The following is a 12,271-nucleotide window of genomic DNA, read 5'->3' as shown; positions in this document are numbered from 1 at the left end:
GTAGAGTCCAAAATAGGGATAATAAAGAGGTTTAAAGTTAAGTTGTTGGTGCTGACCCAAAGAAAAATGACATGTCTCCATATAGGGCATTGTATGCGACAAGCCAGGAAATTTTAATTTTTGTTATTTGAAAAAGTAAGAAGAGGGAATGATGGGGATTCCCCCCCCCACCAAAAAAAAAAAAAAAAACTGAAAGTAAATGGGAAGCTCTTCTGCTATTTTAACTTAAGCAAATATACTTGAACTTTATTTGACTTTTATTTTAAGAAAGTGAAGGTGACATTTTAGGGATGTATTTATCTCCTGTAATTGAAGTCTGTTTTGTCAGGTTTTTAAAGATGTTTTTGGATTTTAGGGAATGTACAATTCTGAAGACCCTTGTGAACATTTTCTTGTGTGAATAGCCAGTGTAAATAGGAGTAGTAAGGTACTGCTCTCTCTATGGGATCCTATGACTATGAGATAATATAATATTGGATTCACCAAAAAGTGGATTATGTAAATCTGAGGTTATGATTAATATTTTGTTAGGCATGCCATATTAGCTTATAAACTTTGGGTATATTAAATAATCATTGTAATTTTAAAACGCTTCTCAGAGGTTTTCTCTGAGATAAAAACTCTACTTCTGTTCAGATAGTATATAGCTATATAGTTGTTATGATTGTTTAAAATTAGGGTAGAAGTCAAATTCTGGGCATGTAATTAAAATAATTTTTGCAATTGAAAATCAGTAGCTGGGAAAACTTTACATTCTGCTTGTAAGTCTATGCTAACATGTTTTATGATGTTATGGAGAAGTGCTGGGAAGCAAGAGAATTTTAAGAGAAGTGGCATTACGTTTGCTTTGCTAGCACTTATCAGGAAATTTGAAAGGAGACAAAAAGCTAAGCCCTTTAATTGTGATGTCTGGTAACTGAGGATTAGACTGAATTTAGCTTTGAAGATCAACAAATGGGCATTTATATTATGTCGATTGAAAGAAGAGTTGCATTTTTGGCGTGAGGAGATAGCTTAATCTGTATAGCACAAAAGCTGACCCGAAAAAGTAGACTAATATCTAAATATTGACTGTTTTAATCTGTTGAAAACGGAAGGCTAGCATCAAGGATACAGTAGTAAAATTCTAAAAGGAGTTGTTGAAAAGTAAATGTTACGCAACATGAAAAGAATACCAGGGGAAAAACTGACAAGAGTAGAATAACAGGAAGATTAGTCATTTCTGGAAGGGAAAAAAAAAAGGTGGAGAGAGGGGGAAGAAATATTTTAAACAGGAATGCAGAACTGGAAGTGCTAGTGCGAAGAGACAGATAGGAGCTAATTTAGGAGTGAAACGGAGCCTAAAAAAGGAAAAATACTGGTCACATTTCATCATGCAATATAAAGTTTATACGAACAAATAAAAATAAAAACGGGGACCATTTTCTGTTGGTAACTGAGAGAACCCTGTAAAAGTAGTAAAAGAATGATGTTTACTTCTTAGCCTATTTGCCTTGGCTGAGGTCAGCCAGCAATGCCAAATGCGCATAAAGAAAATGTATTTCTTTGAAAACACACTTCATGTCCTACTCTTTTCAGGGGTTGGATAAAATGAAAGCATCCTGGACATTTTAAAATACGTGTGCTATTTGGCTTGACATAATTCTCACTTACACATTTCCTTATCTGACTACTGAAGGAGTAGCAGTCTCCCGAGTATTTTAAGAATTATTTCTGGAAATACTCAAAAAATATAAATTGCAACTCACTATGTATCTTAAAAAATATATAACAATCCTTATAACAGAAAACAAGAAAGTAAACTTCACAAGTGTGTGTGTGTGTGTGTGTGTGTGTGTGTGTGTGTGTGTGTGTGTGTGTGTGTAATCCCATTAGTCCCTAGTTTCTACCCAGGTAGCAGGGGCATTTGTGGAACAGATTTGGCTGGGCACATTTTCCAACTGCTCTGAGTGTTCTCATCTGTCAGATGGGAACAATAATATGCCTGCCTTAAAGTTGTGCAATGAGGATTAACCAAACTAGTAGACATACTCATATACCTAACACGGAGGTGGCGTTTTGTTCTTTTAATTTATAATCTTGTCCCCAAGGCATGGAACACAGGCTTGTATGATGCATTTCCAGCGAACACATGAGAAGTTGGACCGGTGCAGGAGAGGCTCTTACTCATGCCCTTGACAACTTAAGCTGTTATTTGATAGGTTACATATGTATTCATACTTGACAAATGTAAATGAATTATTTCTCTTGGCCATTGCTTACTAACTCCAGTAAACAATGAACTGCATAAATGTATTAAAGTAGATCTCTCTAGTGTTATATAAGCACGATATCAGGACAAAATCTGCTTATTCCTCTATTAGGAAAGATACACTAGTATTATTGAAATGTAGAAAATGGCTTAATGTATATTGAAATAAAGATAAATTAATCAAATTTAGAGACCCAAGACTTCTGTTATTTTATGTAACTATATGTAATATGTCATCCTGTGTTATTGAATTAATAGAAATGTGATATATAATCAGGAAAGCATTTCCTGTTGATTTTATGACAAATTCCAGTTCTTTCATAGCTCATGTGCACATAACTTGCTGAGATAAATTCTAACTCCAGGACAAAATTTGGTATTGTCTGAACACCAAATACTACTAAAAAATCTTCCTGTTTCTCTCTCCTCGTCCTCTCTTTCTCTCCCCTTTCTGTCTTTACCCACACATACTGATACACACACACACACACACACACACACGCACACTGACACACACACACACACACACACACACACACACACACACACACACACACACAGTCCCTGGGCATAACCTGCATAGGAAATGTTTATTTTCCAGACTAAAGGAAACAAATGTTATCTCGAACACTGAAAGTCCTTCCTTTTCCTGGTTTGGAAACACTAAGTCACACTGAGTTGCTTGTAGATTTTCTTTAGCTAGCATTTAGGTTTATTTAAAGCATAAAGTTGTGAGGACAGAATGACTCAGGGGTTTGTAATGCACAATTAGAGCTTTTCACTTTTAGGTCACCATTTTATATTTGGCTGACTTCGTGTTAGTTAAGAATTGGTAATAGTGTGTTGTTTACTTTCAGGACAACCTGGGGAACTCACTGCAGCCTTACCTGTTTTGATCAAAGTGTGGCCTAGAGTTGGTGCTTATCAATCCCTTTCTTTCCAGATAAAGCCAAGTTCAAGGAATTAAATAAAAGAGAGTATACCCAGTAAAAGCTGATGAATAAAAAGCTGCTAATGTATTCATCTACAGATATGACTTCTGTTGTTTGATATCTTTCTAAAGTAAAGTCTTAAAATGACCCAAACTTATATTTCTCTGTTTTTAATTGCACTGTCATTAACATCAGCAAGAAATAATAATTGTTGCTGCAGTAGATAACTTAAACAGTCAAAAAATATATATATTCAAATATCTATGTATCTGTATCTATGTATCTAGAGATAGAGATATACAGATATTTAATATTAAATATCTAATCTATTAAATATCTAAATATTTAATATTAAATATCTGTATATCTCTATATGTAGATATATATCTGTATTTTTTCTGTATCTAGATATCTAGAAATATCTATATATAGATATTTGAATATATATTTTTAGATAGAGATATATAGATATTTGGAAGATATATAGATATCTGGATGACTGCATAAATGAGTCATGATCTTCCTAGTCTATCACTTAGTAGTGCCAAGGTCATAGAAATCATTTGTTATGATCTGTCTTATGTAAAAGCCTATGAGGTTACTTTGTTTTCCTCATCCAAAAGATGTCAGAATGTGTTGTTTTTTTTTTAGAATTTTTGAATAACTTTTGTGTTAATTTAGTGTTAACATTGAAGACAGATAAATTTAAATCTTGTTGTCAGCCAAAGAGTGAATCAAGCTTATGTGGGTACGATGTATAATGCCACCACTCAAGGAACTCTGCAGAGGAGATAATTGTCTAGAAATTGGGTAAAGAATTGTTACCTTCCTTCTTTGGAAACTTTTGATTTCAAAAATAATCGAGAGTAAATAGACTCTAATGTATCACCTCAGGCTGTGCCACATGGGCACCTAAATTTCTTCTTGCTAAATGCCACCAAATGGCTATATTTCTTACAGCTTATGGCTAAATTCTGACAGAGGGTATATGACTTCACCATAACTGTATTTTCTCTCTGAAGTTTTCATAGTTTCTTGTGCTAATTTATATTAGGTTAAAACTGAAAAAGCTGAAGCTAGCCAAACTTTGTCCAGAGGGTTGGGCCTGCTGCCAAATTAAAGAGAGAGATTGGTTTCCATATTCTCCATTGGTTTCGCAGTCTTATATTTGCGACTGTAGGTGCTCGATTTGAGCTGTCTGCGATTACCCAGATGGCTTTGTGTCCTCAAGAGCTCATTCAAAGACGGTCATTTCAGCTGCTGAATATTCAAGGAAGTACCTTGGTCCAAGGTTGGTTCAGCCCATATCTCAAGGGATGATCCTCAGATTTCTGAAGCTTCCTCTGATCTCACAATTATTGTCTTGGTCCTGCATACAATTAAATGTATAATTAAATGATGCGAATAAAATAGAAGTATGGCTGCCAGCAATGGTAATCCCCCAAACACGATGACCAGTACTGTGATGATGATAATGTTACTGCCCTGTTAGTGCTTCTGAAGATAAGATATACTTGGGAAAAAATGTGAAAACTGAATTTGTCCTCTCCTTTTTTTTTTAAAAAAAAATTTAGATGTTTGTTCATTTTTGATAGAGAGAGAGAGAGAGAGAGAGAGAGAGAGAGAGAAAGTGGGAGAGGAGCAGAGAGAGAGGGAGACACAGAATCTTAAGCAGGCTCCAGGCTCTGAGCTGTCAGCCCAGAGCCTGACCCGGGGCTTGAACTCATGAACTGTGAGATCATGACCTGAGCTGAAGTTGGACACCCGACTAACTGAGCTACCCAAGTGCCCCTGTCCTTGACTTTTATTAAAATGTGAGAATCGCAGGTTGCATTTAATTCCTTAAGTTAGTAAACACCATTAAGAGAAGTGAATGTGGACTTGTGTATCATATGAGCTGACGTACTTGATGCATTATTAAGTTTTTCAGAAGAGACAGAAATAGCCAAACGTCCTCCCACCAGGGTTCTGGCCAGCCCTGACGTTTCTTACTCCCCTTCTTTAAGGATAACATGACATCAGCTTTTGAGAGGCAGTGGAGGGTAGGTATAAGGGGGAAACCACAACTTCAGGAGCTGCCTTCCCTGGATCCAGAGTTGACATTTGTTCCATAGTAGTCATATGAGTTTGGCAACTTCCTTAGCACTCTACGTCCCTAAATCTTCCAGAGTACCCTGCTAAATGGGAGCATATCTGCCTCTTTGGGGTGTTGTGAACCTAATAATACAGGTCAAGGACTTAATGGAATTTTCATGGCCCATAATATCTACCATCATGCATGTTAACTATTATCAAATTATAATTTTGTGTAAACATGTTCTAGTGTCTATCGTATTAAAGGTACATTTGCAGTACAGAAAAAACTGTGAAAACAAAAATGAATGTTGGATTTTAGCAAACTGTTTAAGGGCCCCACTTCTGGAACTGGGCGACCCTGGGTTCAAGTCAGTTGTGAGCTCTGTGACTTCGAACATGTGATGGCACCTGGCTGAGCTTCCCTTTCCTCATTTGCAAAATGGGGTGGTGATTACATCTGATCTGTAGTGGTTTGGAAGGTTAAATGGGATAACTCTTGTAAAGCACTAAGAACAGTGCCTGGCACTCCTGGAGCATTCAGTGAGTGTTAGTGATTGTTCCTGCTATTGCTTTGAGGATAAGGTGAACACGTGAAGTAGTAATATGACAAGAAACATATACTAAGATCCTGTGAATGTAGGGTTTCACTTTTGCCACTGAGAATTTGTACTCTCTACTGTGCAGAGAACAATGCTTCTGTATTCTCGTATTTATGACTCTTTAATTGATGATTATTTTCTTAATACGTAAATAGCATTTACTTAGTAAGCAAAGTATTTTTACTTTACTTTTATACTTTATGATAATACTTTATAAGTATTATTTACTTAGTAAGTAAATAGCATTTACTTACTAAGAAAATAATCATCTGTTTTACACTTATCCTTGGTTGAGCTATTTAAATTTTTTAAAGATCTCTAGGTGCTTTTTCTATCTATAGGATTTTGGCTCTGGATAAATCAGTTTAGTAAAGTAAATGCTTTGTTAATGATGTTGTCTGCTTGACTGTTGTGCAGCCGTATTCTAGCCACTCGTTAAGTTGAACAGTACTGGTAGGAAAAACAACTCATCAGTAACATCCAAATGGGAATGAAATATAGAAGCAAAGAGAAGTCATTGTTCCTTCTGTAAAATAAAGAGCATAAGACCCGATATTTCCCCATCTGTTGGGAGGGTTGTAAAGATTATGAAAACATAGCGTTTGCAAAAAGCGATTCTATGCCAGGAAGGCAGATAGAACATTAGGAAAGAAATGACCAAAATTGCATGATGGCATTTATTTTATATAGTAACATCCTTTCTTTCATTAACAGGAAATTTTAGGGCAATCCACTTGCTTATTAGGAGCGAGGAGGGTGAATGAATTCTTAAAAGGATTCATCAAGGCTTCCTCATAATAAAGTAAACCTTTAAGAACATGTTTTCCATAGAATTAGAAACTTAGAATTTCATAGTAACAGTGTATTTATCACCTTGTTTGGGGAGCAGATTTTTAAGCATGATCACAGGAAAACACCTGTTTTGACACTCTGGGAAAGGTGCAAACATACGGGCAAACTCTGTCTAGGTGTAGAGTAAACAAGAGTGCTTTGGCTAGCATCCTGCAAGGAGCTGGGTCTAAATGGTCTGCTCCTGCTTCTGCTGCTGCTGCTGCTGCTAATACTGCTGGGAAGGAAAAGTGGCTGACCTGGCATATCCTTTACTCTTGGTGCTGCAGCAGTCACTCAGGAAATGTTGTTTAAGGGGAACCTTCTGGATCCTTTTCATGGCACCATGGCGAGAAGAAGCCGTATCTTATCTATTGAAGATAAAGCATGGAGTTGGCTAATGGATGCTGGTGAGTGAATAAGGCAAATGGGGAGCCAGTTCGCAAAGATCTCTTTTGGGAAGGGCTGATCTCTCGAGGACTGACATGGCGCCCATTGGAAAGTGGCCTCGAATAATCTGAACACCAGAATGTTGTTTTAGAAGGGAATCATAGTTCTACCACTGGTGACCTGATCTGTGACCTTATATCCATTCCATAAATGAAGTTCTTATTTGTTCCCAGCTTTACTACTTGAAGATACTAATCCTGAGGTTTGTTAGATACCTCTGTACATGGAACATGGTTTCCAGTGTAATTTCCACTATTTTATTTTTGCTCTTGTTTTTCTCTTGACCCACAGTGACTTAAAAAAAAATGACTTTTTAGTATGTGAAAGCAAGTTTTCCTCCTTTCAATTCTAAAGGAGCACTTCCTTTTTTAACAGCAGTAGACTATAGAATTTTAACTTAAGAAATTAGTATGCATAATTCTTGCCAGGAATATTCTTTTCAATTCAAGATAATTATGTAAGCAAATTAGTAAGCTATTGGCTATATTAGTCAGATAGTTGCACAAGATTAGTCTTTAACATTGCTAATGTATCCATGTACCAATACAAGGTAGTTTCTTTGAGTAAGTTTCTCTGTTAGTAAAGTGAATAATTTGAGTGAGGTATCTCACTTTTTCTCACTCTAAAATTTTCTTTTCCCATTTTGCCAAAAGCTACTACATGACTTAAAATACATATATTTCTCTTCCATCTTATAATTTAGAACACATATGAATATATGCCAATTAATAGTTTACCTATGTCTTTCATTAAACAATTGGAAGATATAGAAAGAAGTTTTCCAAAGGTGAAGGCCAAATTTTCCTAGAATAGTTAATCTATGTTTAATAGGTTTTCCATTAAAAAAAAGTAGACAGTTAAGTTTAGGAATTTATAGTAGCATTATAAAGGCTCTGACAAGCCATGTAGGAAGATAACTGTTTATTAAGAAATTTTCTTGATCACAGTCCTCCTAAGTGCCCTCCTCCTGCCACATTTTTGATTAGTGCCTTTTCACATGTGGTACCACCATTCAGCCAATGAATCGTTATTGAGCACCTGCTGTGTTTCCAGGCTAACTAGGTACAGGGATACAATTGTGAGCACATTTGTCAAAAATTTCTCACCTTCTGATGCTTAACAGCAGGGAAAACACAGGTTTAGATGATTTGATCTTATTACTTTAGTAAGATACTTCAGTAGCAATAGAATGTATATTTTTAAATGGCTAGTACTGATTTTTCTATTTCCACTGAAAATAATCCTGACATACCATGTAATCTAAAGAGTTTTGCAAATGAATCCATGTTGCCATTTTGCATTTGGCAACATTTACTCGTTCACATTTTTTTGTTTTAGTTATTGTTGGCTAGATTGTTGAAACTGATTTTCATGAGTGGGGTTGACAACATAGGTCAGAAAAACAAACTGTAATTGATGTTTTATATTTGTTCAAAGTCAGACTATACATTTTTTTTAAAGTCCACTTCCCTTTGGTTTCCACCATTATGGCTCACTCAGTCTTTCCTTATCCAAAGCTATCATACTGAAAATATTATGTTTTAAAATATTAAGTTTTAGTTCACACCAACATCTGAACTTAGAGGCACTGTTGATACAATAAAAAATATTTTTAAGGGGAAATTCAGATTCTCCATCCTTTTCCGTCATAAATTCTCAATTCTGTCAAATTTAAAGTACTAGCTGCCTGGGCAGTACTTAGTATTATGTAGCCTAAGGATTATTTCATTTTATAAAAGTGGTGGACCCTTAGTGATGTAAGGGATGTAAGTAAATTTGCCCAACAAGAGCTGCTTTTATTGTGTGTGTTATTAACTATATGTCTATATCTATATGGTGAGGCATGGAAATCAGCCTTTCCTAAAACAGCATGATTTCAGCTACTTGATACCCAGGTAAAAGATTATTATTAATATTTTGGCTAACTTGAATTTAAAAACATAGGTAAGTCAATATGTGAAGTCAAGAATTGCATACATGTAACCGCCATCAAGCAGCAGATTTTCTTCTTATTTATTTCTGAAACAAGCATAAAACGGCACCCATGGTTAATTTGTTTCTAGTCTTGAAAAAATGATAGTTCCTAAATTAACCCGATTATTTTTATTTTGACACATATTAGGAATTATTAAAGTCCTGTCAGAGTTTATATTTCATTCCTTACTTGATTTTATCCAGCTCCTCGAAGCAGAATTGTCTTAGGGTCTGTCTCTTGTACCTTTTTGATATTTAATATTCAGCGGGCTCCTTTGCATGAGCTCCTGAGGGCTTGCAAATCATTGAAGAGCTGTGAAAAGTGGTTAACAAGCTAGAAGGAGCTCTCTGGAAAACAGAACATTATCAAGTCCAGCTTCTGGGGAGTCTTAGCGAGCGGTTTATGTGACCATGCATTAACACCTAGCACATTAATCACACTTTCCTGTCTTCCTCCTCTTTTCTTCCTCCCTCTTCTTCTGTGCCTTCTTCTTTTAATTTCTGAACACTCTGTGTCCACTTCTTTTTCTTCATATTCTTTTTCTCTCATCTCATTGAATTCCTCCTTCAGCCTTCCTCATCTCATCAGGATAGGAGGTGGTATATTTGATAAAACATTTGTTGTTCTTATTTAAAAAGCAATTTTATTTCTCAAGTTAAAATCAAGTTCAGTTTAAACTTCGGTTACATTTTGTCCTCTGATAATGGACAGCTTTGCCTTTTAATTTCTGCTGCCTTGTGGATTAGCACCCTGTGATTTTTTGTATTTGTGAGTTTTCTTAATATGAATGTTAGAACGATAGGATTTAGGAATTTTATGTCACTTACTAGATTGTTAAGCTCAAACACAGTAGGCATACTGTAATATGTCTTCCTTACTTTTCTTTCTAGACTAGAGCTCCATATCTCCCCCTCAACTGTGTTTTTGGCTCTCTTATGGGATGCTAGAATGGCCTGTCTCCATGTATTTTGTTGCATTTCGCCATTGCTTCTTGTGTTCTGTCGGGGAATTTTGGTGATTCTTTTCAAGCGCTACCTGAGCTCTGTGCTAGTTGTTCCGTTCCCCCAGGGTCTTGTGCTGTGTGGTCATGTCTCCACTTCCTCCGCCCTGTCCATCGACAGAGCCTGGGTTCCCTGATGGCTGCCTCTATACCCTTGTGAGGGCGGGAGTATTCCTTCCCCTGCTGCTACAATTGAGCCCGTGCTGGGTACCACATTGCCCTCTACACTTGCTTTCAGTTGTTAAGGCTTCCCAAGCTTTGGCTGTGGCTCAGTGATCCTGCTGTCAAAACCCTGAAGCTTTTCTAGCATCGACACTCAGTGGTAGCAGCAGGTGTTGGGATTTCTCCAAGCCCCTAAGACCCTGGGAGCAAGAGAATGGCCGTTTGACATAGACCTCAGGACTTTTCAAAGCACCAAGAAACGTCTGCAGAAGATATGTAAAGGTAAGATTCTGATTTCTCTAGGAAGCTGTTCTAGAAGCTGAAAACCTACAGCCATGGATTTAATGTAGACTAAATAGCTAAAGAATATCCTTGGGGAACTCTGTGCTTGATGATAGAGCCAGAATATGAGTCTTCGGTTGGGTAACTACGTATTAAAATGCCTCTTTTGGGAATTTGGTATGATAGCATTTCTAATCTATTTTATTTATATTAAACTTGGCATTGAATAGATTAAAAAAATGTTTTTTCCATTCTTTGAATTGGAATCTATGAAGCACTCTTTTCTCTTTCACAGTCTACATTGTGTATTCAGTAAGAGAAATCTTGAGAATTAAAACAGTTAAAACAGTAAAAAATAAAGTAGAAGTTATTTGTTTCTAAATGCCTGTATTTTGTTTACTTCTGTTAATGTTTAAAACTAGAAATATTAAATTACTATTTCCTTAATTTATTTACACTCAAATTTCTAAAGCCGTAATTAATTCAAAAGGAATGGGAAGAGGTGTTCAGATCATGGTACTTCAAGGGTACAATATTGTCCTTTGTCAAACATTACTGCTTAGCATTCTAAATGGAGCATTTCCTCTTCTTTTAGGGCTTGATTTTCAGTTTTTTAAAGGGGAATCATTCCCCGCCCCTAATTTTTGGGAAAAAAAATCACTCCATATGGGTGTAAATAACCTGGATGAAGCGGGGGCGAGGGGGAGAGGGAGAGAGAGATCAGCAGCATCTTGGCGTGAACAGCACAGTCACCTATCTCTTCAGCATTATTTACAACTTTTATTCTTTGCCCTGCCTCCATTCGTAAGCAGTAATCTGTGAAGTGATATTAAGACAGCTCTTCTAGTATGAGATCCTCAGTGGCCTTACTTTTCATTCATCTCTTTTTTGTCCTTTGTTTTCTTTTCAATGTGGACTCAATCTGTTAATTGATGCCCTGTAGTTGGAATCAAGGCTATTAGCTGTCACATTGAAACTCCTTCATCTCAATAACTGAATGTGTAACTGAGGTTTTAAAAATGAAAAAGAGTATTTACTAATAGCCATACAAAATGAAGCAAGGTTTCTCTTTGATAGTGCTTATTTAGAATGCTTGTTTTTTTTAAACTAAAAGATGTTCAACAAAGTATTTTATTTACACTTGAAAATAACCCAGTTTTATTTCCTCGAGACCTCAAAAGTATAAGTGAATGGAAGTCTTTCTAGTGCATTAAATCGGGTAATTGATTTCATGTGTAAAAACAGAAGAGGACAATTGTAATGCTTTAATTCTTAACATTTATAATGAGTTTATAGTTTTTGAAAATATAAGGCACAGTCTCAAGCCGGGAGGTTGCATTATTCTCAGGTTGGCTTCTGAAGTACATTTTCCTTTTTCTATTTATTTAGAATTCTTATAATCTTCTAGGACAAGAATTGAAACAATGTATGTACTTAATTATCATTATATATTATGTTATAAATTGTATTATAGATTATATTAAATATTAAATTATTAATACATAAAATGTTATTTATAATGTTTAATAAATAAAATAGTATTTATAATATTTAATAATAAATAAAATATTATCATTAAATATTAAACATTAAGATAGAGTGAGTGAAATTATTGTAAATATTTATAAAATTACTTTAAAACTTTAAAAATACTTACAATATTTTGAATGGAACATAATGAGTTAGTGGTATTCACTGCATTTAATGTTTAATGGA

At 35.5% G+C, this 12,271-nt stretch overlaps 1 protein-coding gene across 15 annotated transcripts in view; it reads left to right on the top strand.

Moving 5' to 3' along the window:
* The window catches only part of MBNL1 (muscleblind like splicing regulator 1), a 206,159-nt gene that overhangs the window by 83,338 nt on the left and 110,550 nt on the right, over positions 1-12,271 (top strand). For 2 of the 15 annotated variants that reach the window (XM_019439947.2, XM_019439954.2), the window contains exon 2: positions 6,977-7,096. The exons of 12 other annotated variants lie outside the window; for them this stretch is intronic. In XM_019439947.2, coding sequence (XP_019295492.1) covers positions 7,091-7,096 — 6 coding nt within the window. In that variant the 5' untranslated portion in view covers positions 6,977-7,090. Of the gene's footprint in view, positions 1-6,976; positions 7,097-10,349; positions 10,556-12,271 lie in introns of those variants that run through there. One more of the 15 variants, XM_053903703.1, reaches the window with a different exon arrangement.

The sequence above is a fragment of the Panthera pardus genome, unplaced genomic scaffold, assembly GCF_024362965.1.
Source record: "Panthera pardus isolate Hobbes unplaced genomic scaffold, ASM2436296v1 HiC_scaffold_16, whole genome shotgun sequence".
NCBI lineage: Eukaryota > Metazoa > Chordata > Mammalia > Carnivora > Felidae > Panthera > Panthera pardus.
The sequence above is the reverse complement of the archived record's forward strand: the minus strand, read 5'-3'. Positions and strand labels throughout refer to the sequence as shown.